Source organism: Meles meles, chromosome 3, assembly GCF_922984935.1.
Source record: "Meles meles chromosome 3, mMelMel3.1 paternal haplotype, whole genome shotgun sequence".
Lineage (NCBI taxonomy): Eukaryota > Metazoa > Chordata > Mammalia > Carnivora > Mustelidae > Meles > Meles meles.
Window position 1 is genome coordinate 82,105,470 of NC_060068.1, and position 19,304 is coordinate 82,124,773.

Genomic DNA, 19,304 nt, shown 5'->3' on the forward strand with positions numbered 1-19,304 from the left:
TCTGTGCCATCGTTTACATCTTTGGTGTCTCTTCTCTGCTTGTCTTCAGTCATTTATTGTGCACTTTCTCCTCACTGCCCCAGATACTTCAGTGATCTTAACGAATTCTTTATCCTTAACATACTTTCCTGGCTTTTTGAACTCTCTTGTTCTCTACTTTTCCTTCTCACTTGGCATCCTAGCTCTGATCTTTATATCTGACTATTCCATCTTATAAAATTGCAGAGGGTACTCTTTCTAAAGACTTGACTACAACCATTTTCATCAGAGTCACCTGCAATGTTTGTTTAAAATGCAATTTGTTTATTGGAAAGGGTATGTGCTATCGTGAGTGCTGTGAAGTGTGTAAACCTGATGATTCACAGACCTGTACCCCTGGGGATAAAAATACATTATATGTTTATAAAAAAAAAAAAGGATGAATACCCAACTTTTGTAGCAACATGGACGGGACTGGAAGTGATTATGCTGAATGAAATAAGTCAAGCAGAGAGAGTCAAGTATCATATGGTTTCACTTATTTGTGGAGCATAACAAATGACATGGAGGACATTGGGAGATGGAGAGGAGAAGGAAGTTGAGGGAAATTGGAAGGGGAGGCGAACCACAAGAGACTATGGACTCTGAAAAACAACCTGAGGGTTTTGAAGGGGCGGGGGTGGGAGGTTGGGGGAACCAGGTGGTGGGTAATTGGGAGAGCACGTATTGCATGGAGCACTGGGTGTTGTGCAAAAACAATGAATACTGTTACGCAGAAAAAAAATAAATTAATTAAAATGCAGTTTGTTTAAAATGTTTATTTCACCCTCCAAAACACACACATGCACACACACACACACACACACACATACATACACACAGACTCACAATTAAAATCTGTAGGTTAATGCTGTCTGTCAAATAAATAAAATCTTTGAAATCTATAGGTTGAAACCTTGAAATCTGCATTTTAACATATTTCCTCAGATGATTTGTATTCTCAGTGAAGTTCAGGAATTACTGGTAAGAGATATATGACCTTCACGTAATATGGCAGTTCACTGTAGTCAGCTTTTACAGTATGCCCTTATGTGCCAGATATTGTAAAAACAGAAAGATATGTATACTAGAAAAGTTTGGATATATTCTGTGATACAATCCAAGAAAGAATAAGTGCCTTTTGAGAATTAATAAGACGTTATAATAACAGACCGATGGTCTTGTCATAGGTAACATTTGCATTGTAAGTCCTCATTTACATTTTATGATATCTTTGTCTTTGATTAAAAAAACAACAACGATGCAGTCGTTCTTTACCTATCAAAACAATGGTGCACCCCCATTTCCAAAAACAGATAAAATCACAGTGGGCCAGATTCCCCTCCTGTCTACAAAGCCACTGGCAAAATCTTCCTTGGCGAGCCCTGGATTTATAGCGTCATATTCATCCAACACACTCTAAAGATAATTTCCATCAGAGATACATGAATATTTTGTGTTCAGTACACATCAGTCTATTTCAGAAACTTGCATTTAATGAGGCTTGGGGGCTTTCGATCCTCAGGATCATATTTTTTACACTGTTATATACACCCATCCATAAAGATAGATACACACACCCATGACACACACACAGTGTACAACTGTTGTGTTTAAAAAGACATCCATCTCAGTAAGTGTCCCATTTCATCATCAGCTGTGTACTACATGCCCAGGCTTCCTCTTGCTTTCTGAAACTCACAAACATTACAAATCTTATTTGGCATCATGACTTTTTATTCTTTCCACAACGCTGCCTGCAGCTTAGAGGAGGTGTTAACAATGAGAGCAACAAGCCAGCTACAATGCTGTGGAGGATAAGCATTAGCCATAACTTGTTTGCTTTCATTTGGCAGCTGTTCCTATAAGAATAGGTTGTTAGATTGGTCCTAAAGTCAGGAAAATGTGGCTCAGGCTCCGTTCTGCCCCCCTCATTGTGTGAGGGATGTTGAAGGATCAACTGATTGTCTTCTCTTGGTGGTCTCATCTGTAGAATGGGGATGATATTCACTGTACTACCTTCCTCATGGGTTGTCCTGAGGACCAAATTATGATGTACCTGGAAATGTTTTCAGATTGTAAATGCTTGACTAACATTAATATCTTTATGTTAATATATTATCTCAACATTATGTATATATATGTCTACATATATCACAAAATTCCCTTATATTTCTTGGATGGAGCCACTGATTTGTCTGGATTAAAGGGACATAGACATCAAGACCTATGATCAGAGAGACATTAAGTTCTAGTCACTTAGAACTCAGTTTATTTTCTGTGGACTATAGATACTCCTTCCTGTCTTGGGGCATATGGCTTCATTTGGAAAACCCAAAGTGACTTCCACTCCTCACCAGTGCAGCATTAGGCACCATCTCTTTCCTACCAATGAAGGAGGAATGCCATCATCCAAGCCTAATATGAGACAAGACTCTTTTTCCCATTATTCACTGCCAAAAAGACAGAAAGGAAAATACAGAATTCCTATCTTCAAAGTAGAAATAAAGATTGATTTGGGCTTTCACAATGAAAAAACAACAACAACAACAACAACAAAAAAAGGGTAAAACCAGAAAGTAGGCTGAAGAAACTGAATACCCAAAAACAGATCTCATAACTTTGCTAAAACCCTCTCAAACCAATGTCTTGAGCATTATTTTACAAAGAATTCTATCTGACTCCTAAGTCTCTGGCACATTAGAACTGAAAGGAAAGGCTGACACAGTACAGGATATTGATAATAGCAAGAAGCTTAACAGCAAGGCAAGAGACAGATAAAAACATAAAAATGAGAGGCCACATTGTTGAGGACTGTATAACACAGAAAAGCGTGCACTTACACCTCTGTGGGCGTTAACAGATGCTATGTTAGAGCCTATAAGGAATATTATGGTCTTTATTTAAAATTTGTTATTTTTTCTTTCTGGGAAATTTATTATCTTAACAAAACTTTAGAGAGATTTCCTTTAAGATGGTTAAAGTTTTAAAAAGAAAAAAATGTTCTTTTTAAAATTTTATTTATTTGACTGAGAGAGACACAGTGAGAGAGGGAACACAAGCAGGGGGAGTGGGAGAGGGAGAAGCAGGCCTCCTGCAGAGCAGGGAGCCCGACACTGGGCTGCATCCCAGGACCATGGGATCATGACCTGAGCAGAAGGCAGACAGACGTTTAACAACTGAGCCACCCAGGCACCCTGTTTTTGTCCATTTTAGGGAACTAATTCTTATTTTAGCTTAAGCAAAGCTTAAGTAAGGAAAGGAAGTTTCCTAGGAGGAAAATCATCATCTACATTCCAAAGTTAATAAGTTTTGGATTGCTCATATTTCATTTTTCATGCTAGACTGGTGGCAGATAATCAGGTTAACCAGTATACACATTGATAAACAAATTTCTGAAACCTAAATGAATTCACACTTTTTATCAAATACTGTTAGAGGGAGATAATTTTTATATTCTGTTTTTAAAAATAGGTAGTTCCTGGGGTTCCTGGGTGTCTCAGATGGTTGGGCGTCTGCCTTCAGCTCAGGTCATATCTCTGGGCCCTGGGATCAAGCCCCACATCGGGATCCCAGCTCAGCGGAGAGTCTCCTTCTCCCTCTGATGCTCCCCCCTGCTTGTGCGCGCGCTCTCTCTCTCTCTCTCTCAAATGAATAAAAAATAAAACAGGTAGTCCTTAAGTGGTTATGTTTCAAAAGTTCACATGTGAAGTTCAATTCATTTGAAATTTCTTGTAACATTATGGAAAATTTCAAACATACTGAAAAGTTAAAAGAATTCCACATTAAGCTTCCAGAAACCTTGTACCTAGATTCTATGTACTTATTTTTATTGCGTACTTAGTATCAAGGAAAAATACTCATGCATTTCTCCTCTACTTACATTCATAACACTTCTGATACCAGATGTATGGGATTTTTGACACAACAAGCAATTCTCCAACACCACCTGGGTGTCCTGCAATTTAGTTCATTTCTAACACTAACTCAAATTAGTACAGAATGCACAGGTTAAGGGATCATTCAGCCACCCCCCACTTCAAATGCCAGTCACAAGTAGTAGGTCCCTGGGTTACCCACAATTTTTGTTCAATTTGGCTACAAACTGGAGGTTCCCATTATCCTTTCCTCAAATTCGATCTTTTCCTAAAATAGTTAACAGAACTTAGGGAAACACATTTGCCATATAAGTTTATTATATAATAAAGGATATGACAAAGGATACAGATGAATGCCCAGATGAAGATACAGAATCAGGCCTGGGAGGGTCCTGAGCACAGGAGCTTCTATCCCTTGGGAATTGGAATATGTTACTTTCCCAGCATGTAGATGTGTTGACCAACCTGGAAAAGTTCTCTGAACCCCAGAGTTTGGGGATTTTTATGGAGGCTTCATCATGAAGGCAGGACAGGGGAGAAGGGGATGTGGAGCTGAAACTTACAAGTTTCTGATCATGACTTGGTCTTTCTTATGACCAGCCCCCATCCAGGAGCCCTGCAAAAGTTGCCTCGTTAAGACAAAAGATACTTCTGTAACCCAGGGAATAGCAAGGAATTTAAGACCTCTGTGTCATATACTTTTATCACTTATGAAATTGCAAAGGTCTTGGGGGTTCTATATGAGGAACTTGGGTGAGAGTCCAAATACTAGAACAGAAGACTGTCCTAGCACCCCTGTTTGTTAGAGTTTAGGAGCTCTGTGCCAGGAATCAGGGGACAGAGACTAATAAATATTTCTTATTTCATTCTTACCCATCTTTAAATCTCTCTCTGTCCATCAGTCCATCTTTATGATGATGCATTTCAAAGAAAGTTAGTGCATTTTACCACAGAACACCTCAACATATCTCTTAACTAGCTAGAGTCCTATAGTTTTTTTTTTCTTTTTGAAAAGTAAAATTTTAATACTGTAAAATACAGATCTTAAATGTGCTGTTTGATGAATTTTGACAAATATATTCACGTGTGTAACCCAAACCTCTATCAAGATAGAATATTGCCAACATTCCACAAATTTCCCTCAGGCCTCTTCCCAGTCATTCCCCATCCCCACTCTCTGGAAGCCACTATTCTGATATTTCTTTGATATTTTTCATTATTTCTGGTAGTTTTGCCTCTTCAGTATTTCACCATTAATCATGAGGTTAGCTGTAGGTTTTATAGCTGCTCTTTATCATATTGAGGAATCCATTCCTAATTTCTTGAGTATTTTTTATCAGGAATGGATCCTGGGTCATAATAAATCATCCTCTTATATATTGTTAGATACATCATGCTACTATTTTGTTAAGGATTTTTGCATGTATGATCATGAGTTATACTAGTCTGTAATTTTTTTGTTGTTGTAGTGCTTTTGTCTGGTTCGGGATCATGATTTGCTAATATTTTGTTAAGGATACTTTTGTAACCTATATTCGTAGGTAATACTGGTTCATAATTTTGTTGTAATGATTTTGGTATTGGTATCAACATTATGTAGAATTCATAAAATGAGTTAAGAAGTATTCTCTTCTAACTATGGACTCTGAAAAACAGCCTGAGGGTTTTGAAGGGTCAGGGGTGGGAGTTTGGGGGAACAGGTGGTGGGGAATAGGGAGGGCACGTTTTGCATGGAGCACTGGGTGTTGTGCAAAAACAATGAATACTGTTACGCTGAAAAAATAAATTAAAAAAAATATATCAAAAAGTATTCTCTTCTAGTTTCTGGAAGAGTTTGCTTAAAATTGGAAGTTTTTTCTTAAATGTTTGTCAGAACTTAGAGTGAAACTATGAGAGCCTGTAATTCTTTCTCTGTGATTTTTTTTGTTTCATCTTGTGTCATTTTTGGTAAGCTGTACTTTTTTAGGGTCACCTGAGTGGCTCAGTTAGTTAAGCTGTACTTTCTTAAGGAATTTGTCCTTTTTATCTTTTTGTCATAAATTTATTTGTGAATTTGTTTGTTTTATTTATTGTCATAAAGAATTTATAATATTTATTGTCATAAAGTTTATTTATTGTCATAAAGTTATTTATAATATTTCTCTATTATTGTTTTAATATCTGTAGATCTTTAGGGATATTTATCTTTCCTGATATTGTTCATTTCCTCTCTTCCTTCTTTCCTTTCTTTTTTTTTCTTTCCTTCCTAAACTAGTTTAAGCTAGAAGATTATCAATTTTATTGCTTTTTTTTTTTTTCAAAGAACTAACATCTGGCTTTAAATTTTTCTCCCTTATCTGTATTAAATGCTATTAATTTCTGCTTCTTTTGACCTCTGCTTATTTTGGGTTAATTTTTTTCTTTATCTAGCTTCTTAAGGTTAAAAATGAGGCCACAGATTTTTGTACATTTTTCCCTGCTATAGTCATTTAAAGCTTTAAATTTCCCTCTAAATACTGCTTTTGCTACATCCAACAGATTTTAATATGTTGTATTTTCATTATTTCATTTGAAATACTTTTAATTTTTGTATGATTATTTGACCCCAAGATTATATTAGAAGTTGTTAAATTTTTAAATATTTGAGGATTGTCTGGGTATGTTTCTGGTATTGATTTCTAACTTCATTCCTTTGGTTAAAGGAACATACTTTTTGTGAATTTGATCCTTTTACGTTTATGGAGAAAGGCCTGTTGCCTAGTATCCCATGTATACTTGAATGTTTATTCTTCAGTTGTATGTAATGTTCTATAAATGTCATTTAGATGAAGATGGTTGGTAATATTCAGATCATGTTTGTATTTATGGATTTTTTTGTCTAGTTGAGCTATCATTTTATGAGAAGAGTATATAAATATTAACAACTATTATTGTGGATTGTTGGTTTCTCCCTTTAATTCTGTCAATTTTTGCTTGTATTTTGAAATTTTGTTACTAGGTACCTACACAGTTGTAACTGTCATGTCTTTGGATAGTTGACCTTTTAATTATTATAAAATACCTCTCCTTATCTCTGGTAATATACTTTGCCTTGAAGCTACTATATATGATATCAATATAGGCATCCTAGCCTTCTTGTGTTTCTCATCTGTTTGCTATGTCTTTTTCCATCTTTTTATTTTCAACCTATGTCTTTTTTTAGAAAAGATATTTATTTATATATTTACCTGACAGAGATCACAAGTAGGTAGAGAGGCAGGCAGAGAGAGAAGGGGGGAAGCAGGTGTCCCGCTGAGCAGAGAGCCTGATGGGGCTTGACCCCAGGACCCTGAGATCATGATATGAGCCGAAGGCAGAGTCCTAAGCCACTGAGCCACCCAGGTGTCCCATCTATGTCTTTTTATTTAAAATTTGTTTCTTGGGTGCCTGGGTGGCTCAGTGGCTTAGGCCTTTGGTTCAAGTCATGATCCCAGAGTCCAGGGATGGAGTCCCGCATCAGGCTCCCTGCTCAGCGGGGAGTCTGCTTCTCCCTCTGACCCTTCCCTCTCTCGTGCTTTCTCTCTCTTACTCTTGATCAAATAAATAAATAAAATCTTTAATAAATAAAATTTATTTCTTATAGACAGCATATTTCTTAAAGACAGCTTCTTTATCCATTCTGACAATCTCTGCCTTTTAATTGGGGTGGTTAATCAATTTTCATTTCACATAAAAGATTGGATTAAGGACTACAATTTTACTAATTGTTTCTTGTGCACATTCCCCCCCCCTTTGCATTATTTTGAAGTAGTTACTCTGGTGATTGCAATATATGTCTTTGATATTTCAGTCTTTTTAGAGTTAGTATATTAATATTTCTATAAAATGTAAAAACATTGAACACATCTCCCTTTTGTGTGTGTGTATATATAGTTATATAACACATCTGTATACATTAATAACACCAAAATATAGTGTATAATATTCAATTTAAATAGTCACATGCATTTTAAGGAAATTTAGAGGGAAAAAAACTTGTATTAACTATATATTTACCATCTTTGATACTCTTCATTTCTTCCTCAAAGCTTTCTAATGAATAATATAGGAGAAACTGCTTCCATAACATTTAATGACAGTGGGTCTTAACTGGAGTGATACTGCCTTTCAGGGGACATTTGGCAGTTACTGGAATCATTTTTAGTTATTACAACTGGAATGGGGATGGGGTGTTATTGGCATCTAATAAAATGCTCAGAACCACAAAGAATTATCCACCCCAAAATGTTAGTACTGAGTTAAAGAACTCCGGTTTATGGAGAAGGTTCTGGAAAGAGTTAGTGAAATATACTTTTAACATGCAACATTTAGATTTTCTTTCATCAATCCTGTGATTTTTTGGAATTTAATAAATATAACTTATACCTTTGTCTCTTGCTAACAAGGATAAAGGATACTTTTCTGTGTGATTGGTTTTCTTAAAACAGTTGGTATTAGAATTGCTGTAAATAGGGATGCCTGGGTGGCTCAGATGGTTAAGCATCCAATTCTTGGTTTCAGCTCAGGTCATGATTTCAGGGTCCTGAGATCAAGCCCCACATCTGGCTGTGCTCAGTGTGGTGTCTGCTTGTCCCTCTCTTCTCACTCTGCGTCTCCCTACACTCTGTCTCTCTCTCAAATAAATAAAGTCTTTAAAAAAAAAAAAGAATTACTATATATAGCTTTTTACAAATGAGAAAAGAGGGATGCCTGGGTGGCTCATTTGGTTAAGTGGCTGCCTTTGGCTCAGGTCATAATCCTGGGGTCCTGTGCTCAAGCCCCATATTGGGCTCCCTGCTCAGTAGGAAGCCTGCCTCTCCCTCTCCCTCTCCCACTCCCTCTCCCACTCCCCCTGCTTGTGTTCCCTCCCCTGTTGTCTCCCTTTCTGTCAAATAAATAAATAAAATCTTAAAAAAGAAAAAACAAATGAGAAAAGAAATGTATGTTTTTGAAATGACTTCTGTGTATTCCTACCAGCTAGGTTACTTTAATGGAAGTACCGTGAGCTATAAATAGCCCCCCCCCTTTTCTGCAGAAAGGTAGCCTGCAGCTAGCATTCTCTGTGAGCTAATAATGACTCCTTTACAGCCTCTTTATTTGAGGAGGGCAGGAATAGTTTCAAATATTTTACTTCTTTAAAAAAAATTTTTACTTCTTTTTATATTTTTTCACAATTGAGTTTTTCACAATTGAGTTTTACAATTTACTTATTTATGTATTTCTTCACAATTAATTTGGGGCTATGAATTTGATTTGTTCCTCAGATTTATTGAATTTATCTGATAATACAAGTTATTTTCATGGTAAGGTTATCTTGTCTCATATGACCAAAATATTTTTAAAGAAACAACATAGAGTTTTTATTTAAAGGGCAAGCACTAAACATTAAGATAGCAAACATAAACAAATTCCATTTCCTTTTTGTGTAATAGGTTGGACAGCACTTCATGAAGCTAGTGTGGGAGGATTTTATCAGACAGTAAGTGAACTATTAAAAGGTGGAGCAGATGTAAATATCAAAGGAATGTACCAGATCACTCCCCTACATGATGCTGTCATAAATGGACATTATAAGGTACTGTGATGCTTTTGTTTGCAAAGCAAATACTATATTCTGCAAGTATTAAGAATCTCTGGAACCTCAGTTTTAGGAATTCAGTTTTAGTTCATTCTGCTAGTGGATACTCGGAATATGTAATAAAATAGTACTGTGTGATGATTTGTTGTTCCTAATATGGTAGATGCCATTTTACATGTTACTTTTAATAAGCACAGATCATGTTTTGGTTATACATAACCTTTTTAATATTAAACCTCTTTAAGACTCTTCGATAAGGTGCTTTAAAGGTTTTATCATGAAGTTTCCTACTTGTTGATTGTTATACAGTGATGTCCAGTCCTGACAGGAGGCATCCAGCTTTATGGGCACTAATTGTCACTTTCAGAGACCGCATAAAACCTGTATCTCTTGGGTTTAATGATCTGCCAGTATATACTAGCATAGATGTACCAGTGGTTAAAATATGAAAATACTGTAATTCCATATAAATTGGTTAATAGTAGCTGCAGTTAAGATGATTGATCCTAGCACATACAGTTTATTTCAGATGATTGATCCCAGCAAATACACATACAGGCTCTGAGCCTCCTAGACATTTTTCTGGTCTAGGCACTACACTACAGGACTGAGGCACTTGCTAAAAATATCCTGTTATTTATTTTGGGTATTGTAAGTTTCCTCTGGGTTCAGACTCCTGGAGTAGGAAAGGGAGCTAATTAGCTGGGCTCAGCAAGTTATGTTCTATATACTTCCAGAAGAAATGCCTGACAGGTAGAGCTGGAGATGGCTGCAGGGAGCCACAGGCATAGACAGATGGAGCATATCCCTTCCTATTGTGAAATAGTACTTCAGGAAAGTTTAGGCTGTTTTGCTTTTTTTGATAATATATCTCTTGCTTGTAGGTGTTCACCCCTGCACATTGTAGAGAGGGCTGGGGGGAGAGAATTCTGCTTGGGACCTAATTTAATGGCCAGAAGAATGCAGGCTTAGACAAGTGATAGTGTGAGCCTTCTCTGTCCTTTACCCCATCTTCAAAGCTGGCCTCCATTAGAGAAACCTTACACCAGTTAGAATGGCAAAAATCGACAAGGCAAGAAACAACAAATGTTGGGGAAGTTGTGGAGAAAGGGGAACCCTCTTACACTGTTTGTGGGAATGTAAGTTGGTGCAGCCACTTTGGAACAGTGTGGAGGTTCCTCAAAAATTAAAAATAGAACTACCCTATGCAGTACTGGATATTTACCCCAAAGATACAAATGTAGTGAAAAGAAGGGTCACATCCATCCCAATGTTCATAACAGCAATTTCCACAATACCCAAACCATGGAAAGAGCCAAGATGTCCTTCAACAGACAAATGGATAAAGAAGATGTGATCATATACACAATGGAATATTACTCAGCCATCAGAAAGGATGAATACCCAACTTTTACATCAACATAGATGGGACTGGAAGAGATTATGCTAAATGAAATATCAAACAGAGAAAGTCAATTTTCATATGGTTTCACTTACTTGTGGAATAGGAGAAATAGCATGGAGGACATTAGGAGAAGGAAGGGAGAAATGAAAGGCGGGGGGAATCAGAGAGGGAGAAGAACCATGAGAGACTGTGGACTCCAGAAAACAAATTGAGGGTTTTAGAGGGGGGAATGGGTGAGCCTGGTGATGAGTATTAAGGAGGGCAAGGATTGCATGGAGCACTCGGGTGTTATACACAAACAATGAATTATGGAACACTACATCAAACGCTAGTGATGTACTGTATGGTGACTAACATAACGTAATAAAAAATGGAAAAAAAAGAAGAATGTAGTGATACTTGAGAATCTGTAAGCATTACTAAGAACAAGTCATGTCAGACTAACCTTGACTTCTCTTGTGTTAGGTTTACTTTGTTCATAGATGAAGGAAATGGCATGACAAGTTGATGTAAACTATCATGATTTTAACAAAGCTGTTATTTGATGAAATGTCCTGTGGTATATGAGTATAGGAGATGTTGAATTGAAAGGTGGTTAACAGTGTTACCAGGGCTCACATATATTGAAAAAATATCCCTCACATACATGTTCATATATCCCTCATGTACACATTCCATGTGTATCTAGTGTGAACCCTATTACGAAGTTTGATGATATAAAGAGCCAACTCCCAACAGGCTCAAACACAACTGTGTTTTGTTGTTGTTGGGAATTTTAAAGAAATCCCGGACATCATACCATTTTACTCATAAATACTTGAGCCTTCATCTCTTACAGATAAGGGCTTTTTATTCCCAAAGTATCATCTCACTTAATAAATATTAACAGTTTCTTAATATCATTTAATACCCTGTCCATATTCACATTTCCCAAGTTATTTAAAAAATGTGTTTTTATAGCAAGTTTTTGTTTGAATCAGGATTGATGAAGGTCCATTCATTACAGATTTTGTTGTGGCTCTTAAATGTGTTTTAACCTCTAACAGTCCTTCCTCTATTTTGTGTTTTTTTATGTCTTCTAGCATCTGGGTCTTTGTCTTATAGAATTTCCTAAATTCTAGATTTGGCTAATTTTGTTTTTGTGGTGTTGTATAGCTTGTTTCTTCTTACATTTTCTGTAAATGCATAATCTATTTAGAGACCACAAGTCTGGATGTTAGATAAGCTTATTGGTATTAGATATCATTGCTTTGGGACACCTGGGTAGCTCAGTCATTAAGCATCTGCCTTGGGCTCGGGTCATGATCCCAGGGTCCTGGGATTGAGCCCCGCATCGAGCCCTGCATCAGGCTCCCTGCTCACTGGGAAGCCTGCTTCTCTCCCACTACCCCCTGCTGTGTTCCCTCTCTTGCTGTGTCTCTCTCTGTCAAATAAATAAATAAAATCTTTTAAAAAATACTTCAGATATCATTGCTCTTAGGCATTTTTAGTAAAATACATATTTTTCAAGTTAGAGGATACATAAGGAAAAATTATGAGTTCATACTGGTATCTCTTTTCAACTTAATATTATGGATTTATATTGAACTTTGATTTTATACTTGTATCACTTTGTCTCTTAGGCTCAACATTTGTTTTTATTACATTAATTTACTTATTTCTTTATTGTATAATATACTCATTACTACTTAGCAATATTATTATCAACATTAACCCTATTATCATTAACAGTAAAACTACTGATGAAGTTTTTTTTATAGTTCTTTCTGTTTTATGCATATTTCATTAGTGATGTGTAGTCAAGATATTGTCTTTCAGGTACTTGAAAGAATTTTATTCTCTGAGTATTATGCTAAGCACAGTGAGTCTGAGAACAACAAATATGATATGATTTCACTCATGTGTGGAATTTAACAAACAAAACAGATGAGCAATGGGGGAAAAAAAGGGAGAGGGGGGGAAAACCAAGAAACAGACTCTTCATTATAGAGAACAAACTGATGGTTACCAGAGGGGACATGGGTGGGGTGATGGGTTAAATAGGTAACAGGGATTAAGGAGTGCACTTGTTGTAATGAGCACGGGGTAATGTATGGAAGTGCAGAATTCCATATATTACATCTGAAACTAACATTATCTGTGTGTTAACTAACTGGAATTTAAATAGAACTTCAAAAAAATTTATTCTCCTACTTCTTTCTTACACAAATAAGTCAGCTGATTTTAGAGGGAAGAAAGAATTTGTTGGTTTTTTTTATGATTTTATTTATTTTCAGAGAGAGAGCACAAGCAGGGGAAGTGGCAGAGGGAAAGACAGAAGCAGACTCCCCACTGAGCAAGGAGCATGATGCAGGACTTGATCCCAGGACCCTGGGATTGTGACCTGAGCCAAAGGGAGATGCTTAACCAACTGAGCCACCCAGCATCCTAGGAAGAAAGCATTTGATTCAATAATATGATTAAAGGTGAAAATCCATAAGCAAACTTGAAGTAGAGGTATATTTCCTTAAGGAGGCTACTGCTTGATGAGTCAAAGAAGTAGAAATTGTGATGCCAGCCACTTAGTGAAATTGCTCTGCTTCTTCTAGGTAAGCACCTGTGGTAGCTTTATATGTCCACAAATTTTTTAATACTACTCTTTTCAAAAGGTTCTCTTCCCCAAGATTATGGGCTGGAGTGTCAGTGACTTGCTTCTAACAACTAGGATATGTCGGAAGTGACAGTATATGACTTATGATGCTAGGTTGAAAGTACTGTAGCTTCTTCCATGTTCTTTCACGTCTCTCTCTTTTGGTTCATTATATGAGAAAAGCCAGATGTCATATTATCAGGACATTTAAGGACATTTAAGGAGTTCTATGGAGAGGTCTACATGGCAATGAACTGAGGTCTCCATCGTACATCCATACCTGTGTGACCGAGTCATCTTAGGAAACAGAACCTCCAGCCCCAGTCAAGCTTTTACACAATTGTATCTCCAGCCATCCTCTTGAGTACCTCCTCATAAGAAACTGACCATACTTCCAACCTGCACCAGTATCTCTGTGCCTTGCCTGCTTTGGACCTCCAACCTCACCTCAGCCCCAAAATGGACCCCAACAGCTTCACCAGGGGCTCCTGCATCTGCTCTGTCTCCTGACAACACAAAGAGTGCAAATGCACCTTCTGCAAGAAGAGCTGCTGCTCCTGCTGCCCCCTGGGTGGTGCCAAGTGTGCCCAGGGCTGCATCTGCAAGGAGGCATCAGACAAGTGCAGCTGCTGTGCCTCATATGGAGGAGAGCCTGTTCCAGATGTAAATAGACCAACATAAACATACTTGCAGACTTTTTTACTTTCTTATCCTACCTGTACTCAGTTGCTACATTCCTGTTTCTGTGAAATATTTGAATGATAGTAATCTCATCTAGGTGTTCTGGCAAAAAAAAAGAGAGAGAAAAGAAAAAAGAAGATAGAGATAGAACCCAATATAAAACCACCTACCTGGGCTGCTCCCAAATTCCTGACACACAGAAACTGTGAGATTATAAATATTATTTATTTGAGCCACTATGTTTGGGGGTAAATTGTTAGGTAGTAACAGAGAGCTCATATAGAACCTAAATATAGGTTAAAATAGAGGGGAGGGGTGCCTGGGTGGCACAGTTGGTTGAGCATCAACTTTTGGTTTTGGCTCAGGTCATGATCTCAAGGTCATGGGATCAAGCCCTGTTTCCGTGCAGAGTCTGCTTAAGCTTCTTTCTCCTTCTCTCTCAGCCCCTCCTAGTTGTGCTCTCTCACTCTCAAATAAATATTTAAAAAAATAGGTGGGGAAATACTAAAAAAAAGTCATTTATTTACTGCCTTTTGGTGAGAGGAGAATGTTTCAAGTTAGAGGATATGTCAGTAGGCTTCAGAATTCATAAAATTAAGACTGCAGAGGGAAATGGGAAGTGTGGATATTTGGTGAAGCAGATTATCCATTGCCTAAATCAGAGACTGCTAAAATAATCTGTCTACTCCCTTGGAATCAACAACTCAGATTTTCAGGAAAGTAGGGCTCTAGCCCCTGCCTTTTCCCTTCCCCCAGTCCTCTTTCTCATGATCCTTGATCCTGAGTCACTTTCATGCTATATGGGTTATTACTTGACACAAAACCTCCAGAGATAAACAATATAGCCCTTTTGACAACTCCCTTACAAAACTTCTCGTTATTTTATATATACCACATCTTCTTTATCCATTCATCTGTTGATGGACATCTAGGTTCTTTCCATAGTTTGGCTATTGTAGACATTGCTGCTATAAACATTTGGGTACACGTGCCCCTTCGGATCACTATGTTTGTATCTTTAGGGTAAATACCCAGTAGTGCAATTGCTGGGTCATAGGGTAGTTCTATTTTCAACATTATGAGGAACCTCCATGCTGTTTTCCAGAGTGGTTGCACCAGCTTGCATTCCCACCAACAGTGGAGGAGGGTTCCCCTTTCTCCACATCCTCTATATATACACAATGGAATACTATGCAGCCATCAAAAGAAATGAAATCTTGCCATTTGCGACGACGTGGATGGAACTAGAGCGTATCATGCTTAGTGAAATAAGTCAATCAGAGAAAGACAACTATCATATGATCTCCCTGATATGAGGACATGGAGTAGCAACATGGGGGGTTAGGGGGATAGGAGAAGAATAAATGAAACAAGATGGGATTGGGAGGGAGACAAACCATAAATGACTCTTAATCTCACAAAACAAACTGGGGGTTGCTGGGGGGAGGTGGGATTGGGAGAGGGGGAGGGGGCTATGGACATTGGGGAGGGTATGTGCTATCGTGAGTGCTGTGAAGTGTGTAAACCTGGCGATTCACAGACCTGTACCCCTGGGGATAAAAATACATTATATGTTTATTAAAAAAAAAAAAATTTGGAAGGGGAGGTGAACCATAAGAGACTATGGACTCTGAAAAACAACCTGAGGGTTTTGAAGGGTCAGGGGTGGGAGGTTGGGGGAACAGGTGGTGGGTAATGGGGAGGGCACGTTTTGCATGGAGCACTGGGTGTTGTGCAAAAACAATGAATACTGTTATGCTGAAAAAATAAATAAAATGGAAAAAAAAAAACCAATGAGGGAAAAAAAAAAACTTCTCGTTATTTTAAATTTTGTTTATTAATTTTTTAATTTAAATTCAATTAACATATAATTCACATATAGTATTATTAGTTTCAGTGATTCAGCAGGTGTACATAACACCCAGTGTTCACTACATCACATGCCCTCCTCAAGGCTGGTCAGCAGTTACCCCGTCCCCCAACCCACCTCCCCACCAGAAACTCTGTTTGTTTCCTAGAGTTCTAAGAGTCTCTTATGGTTTGTCTCCCTCTATGTTTTCATCTTATTTTACCTTCCCTCCCTTACTCTATGTTCATCTGTTTTGTTTCTTATATTTCACATATGAGTAACATCATGTGATAATTGTCTCCCTGATTGACTTATTTCATTTAGCCTAATACCCTCTAGTTCCATGTGTGCATTGTTGCAAATGGCAAGATTTCATTCTTTTTGATAGCTGAGTAATATTCTAGTGTGTGTGTGCACACACATCTGTGTGCCTGTCTTCTTCTTGATCCATTTATCTGTTGATGGAAATTTGGGCTCTTTCCCTAGTTTGGCTATTGTGGACATTGCTGCTATAAACATTGGGGTGCAGATGCCCCTTTGGATTGCTACATTTATATCTTTGGGGTAAATACCTAGCAGTGCAGTTGCTGGGTCATAGGTAGCTCTATTTTCAACTTTTTGGGGGAACCTCCATATTGTTTTCTAGAGTGGCTGTATAAGCTTGCATTCCCACCAACAGTGTAAGAGGGTTCCCCTTTCCCCCCATCCTCACCAACGTCTGCCATTTCTTGACGGGTATGAGGTGGTATCTCATCATGGTTTTTTTTTTTTTAAGATTTTATTTATTTATTTGATGGAGAGAGTACAAGTAGGCAGAACAGCAGGCAGGGGGAGAGGGAGAAGCAGGTTCTCCACTGAGCAGGGAGCCTGACATGGGGCTCGATCCCAGGGTCTTGGGATCATGACCCGAGCTGAAGGCAGCTGCCCAACCAACTGAGCCACCCAGGCACCCCTCATTGTGGTTTTGATTTTTATTTATCTGATGCCAAGTGATGTTGAGCATTTTTTCATGTGTCTGTTGGCCATTTGTAAGTCTTCTTGGGAGAAATGTCTGTTCATGTCTTCTGCCCATTTGTTGATTGGATTATTTGTTCTTTGGGTATTGAATTTGATAAGTGCTTTATAGGTCTTGGATACTAGCCCTTTATCTGATAAGACATTTGCAAATATCTTCTCCCGTTCTCTGGGTTTTCTTTTGGTTTTGTCAACTTTCTTTTGCTGTGAAAAAGCTTTTTATCTTGATGAACTCCCAATAGTTCATTTTTTGCCTTTGGAGACACGTCTAGTGAGAACTTGCTGTGGCAGATGTCAAAGATGTTGCTGCCTGTGCTCTCCTTTTGGATTTTGATGGATTCCTGTCTCACATTGAGGTCTTTCATCCATTTTGAGTCTATTTTTGTGTGTGGTGTAAGAAAAAGGCCAGATTTCATTCCATGTGTGACTGTTCAATTTTCCCAACACCACTTATTGTCTTCAATAAGTCTTTTTGCCATTGGATATTCTTTCCTACTTTATCGAAGATTAGTTGATCATAGAGTTGAGGGTCCATTTCTAGGTTCTCTATTCTGTTCCATGTATCTGTGTGTCTGTTTTTGTGCCAGTAGCATACTGTCTTGATGATTACAGCTTTGTAATACGGCTTGAAGTCTGGAATTGTGATGCCACCAGCTTTTGTTTTCTTTTCTTTTTTTAAAGATTTTGTTTATTTATTTGACAAACAGAGATCACAAGTAGGCAGAGGGGCAAGCAGAGAGAGTGGGGGGAAGCAGAGAGACAAATGTGGGACTCTGCTCAGCAGAGAGCCAAATGTGGGACTTGATCCCAGGACCCTGAGATCATGACCTGAGCTGAAGGCAGAGGCTTAACCCACTGAGCTACCCAGGTGCCCCAGTTTTGCTTTTCTTTTTCAACATTTCTCTGGCTATGCAGGGTCTTTTCTGCTTCCATACAAATTTTAGGATTATTTGTTCCCACTCTGCGAAATATGTTATTGGTATTTTGCTAAGGAGTGTATTGAATGTGTAGATTGCTCTAGGACATAAGCATTTGAACAATATTTGTTTTTCCAATCCATAATCATGGAACATTTTTCCATTTCTTTGTGTCTTCCTCAATTTCTTTCATGAGTGTTCTATAGTTTCGAGAGTACAGATCCGTTGCCTCTTTCATTAGGTTTATTCCTAGTTATCTTATGGCTTTGGGTACAATTGTAAATGGGATCAATTCCTTAATTTCTCTTTTTCTGTCTCATTGTTAGTGTATAGAAATGCAGCTGATTTTTTTGCATTGATTTTATATCCTGCTACGTTGCTGAATTCCTGTATGAGTTCTAGCAATTTGGGGGTAGAGTCTTTGGGGTTTTCCACGTAAAGTATCATGTCATCTGTGAAGAGTGAGAGTTTGACTTCTTTGCCAATTCAGATGCATTTTATTTCTTTTTGTTGTCTGATTGCTGAGGCTGGGACTTCTAGTACTGTGTTGAACCACAGTGGTGATAGTGGACATCCCTCCCGTGGTCCTGACCTTAGGGAAAAAGCTTTCAGTTTTTCTCCATTGAGAATGGTATTCTCTGTGGGCTTTTCAAAGATGGCTTTTATGATACTGAGGTATGTTCCCTCTATCCCTACACTGTGAAAAGGCTCAGTTGGTTGGGCAGCTGCCTTTGGCTCAGGTCATGATCCCAGCATCCTGGGATCAAGTCCCACATCGGGCTCCTTGCTCAGCGGGGAGCCTGCTTCTCCCTCTGACTCTGCCTGCCACTCTGTCTGCCTGTGCTCCCTCTCTCCCTCTCTCTCTCTCTGACAAATAAATAAATAAAATCTTAAAAAAAAAAAGGATACTGTACTTTGTCAAATACTTTTTCTGTATCTATTGAGATGATCAAATGGTTCTTGTCCTTTCTTTTATTAATGTAGTGTATCATATTGATTGATTTGCAGATGTTGAAACACCCTTGCAGCCCAGGAGTAAATCTCTCTTGGTTGTGTCAATAAGCCTTTTAATGTACTGTTGGATCCTATTGGCTAGTATCTTGGTGAGAATTTTTGCATCCATGTTCATTAGGGATATTGGTCTGTATTTCTCCTTTTTGATGGGGTTTTTGGTTTTGGGATCAAGGTAATGCTGGCCTCATAGAATGAGTTTGTTTCCTTCCATCTCTGTTTTTTGAAATAGCTTCAGAAGAGTAGGTGTTAATTACTCTTTAAATGTTTGGTAGAATTCCCCTGGGAAGTCATCTGGCCCTGGACTCTTGTTTTCTGGGAGTTTTT

The 19,304-nt window shown here is 38.0% G+C and overlaps 1 protein-coding gene and 1 pseudogene across 1 annotated transcript in view; both read left to right on the forward strand.

Annotated features, from left to right (window-relative positions):
* The window catches only part of ANKRD31 (ankyrin repeat domain 31), a 148,259-nt gene that overhangs the window by 48,521 nt on the left and 80,434 nt on the right, over positions 1-19,304 (forward strand). The window contains 1 exon segment of the mRNA XM_045998906.1: positions 9,326-9,468. Within this exon segment, the coding sequence (XP_045854862.1) occupies positions 9,326-9,468 (143 nt within the window).
* LOC123938001 lies at positions 13,965-14,258 on the forward strand (annotated as a pseudogene).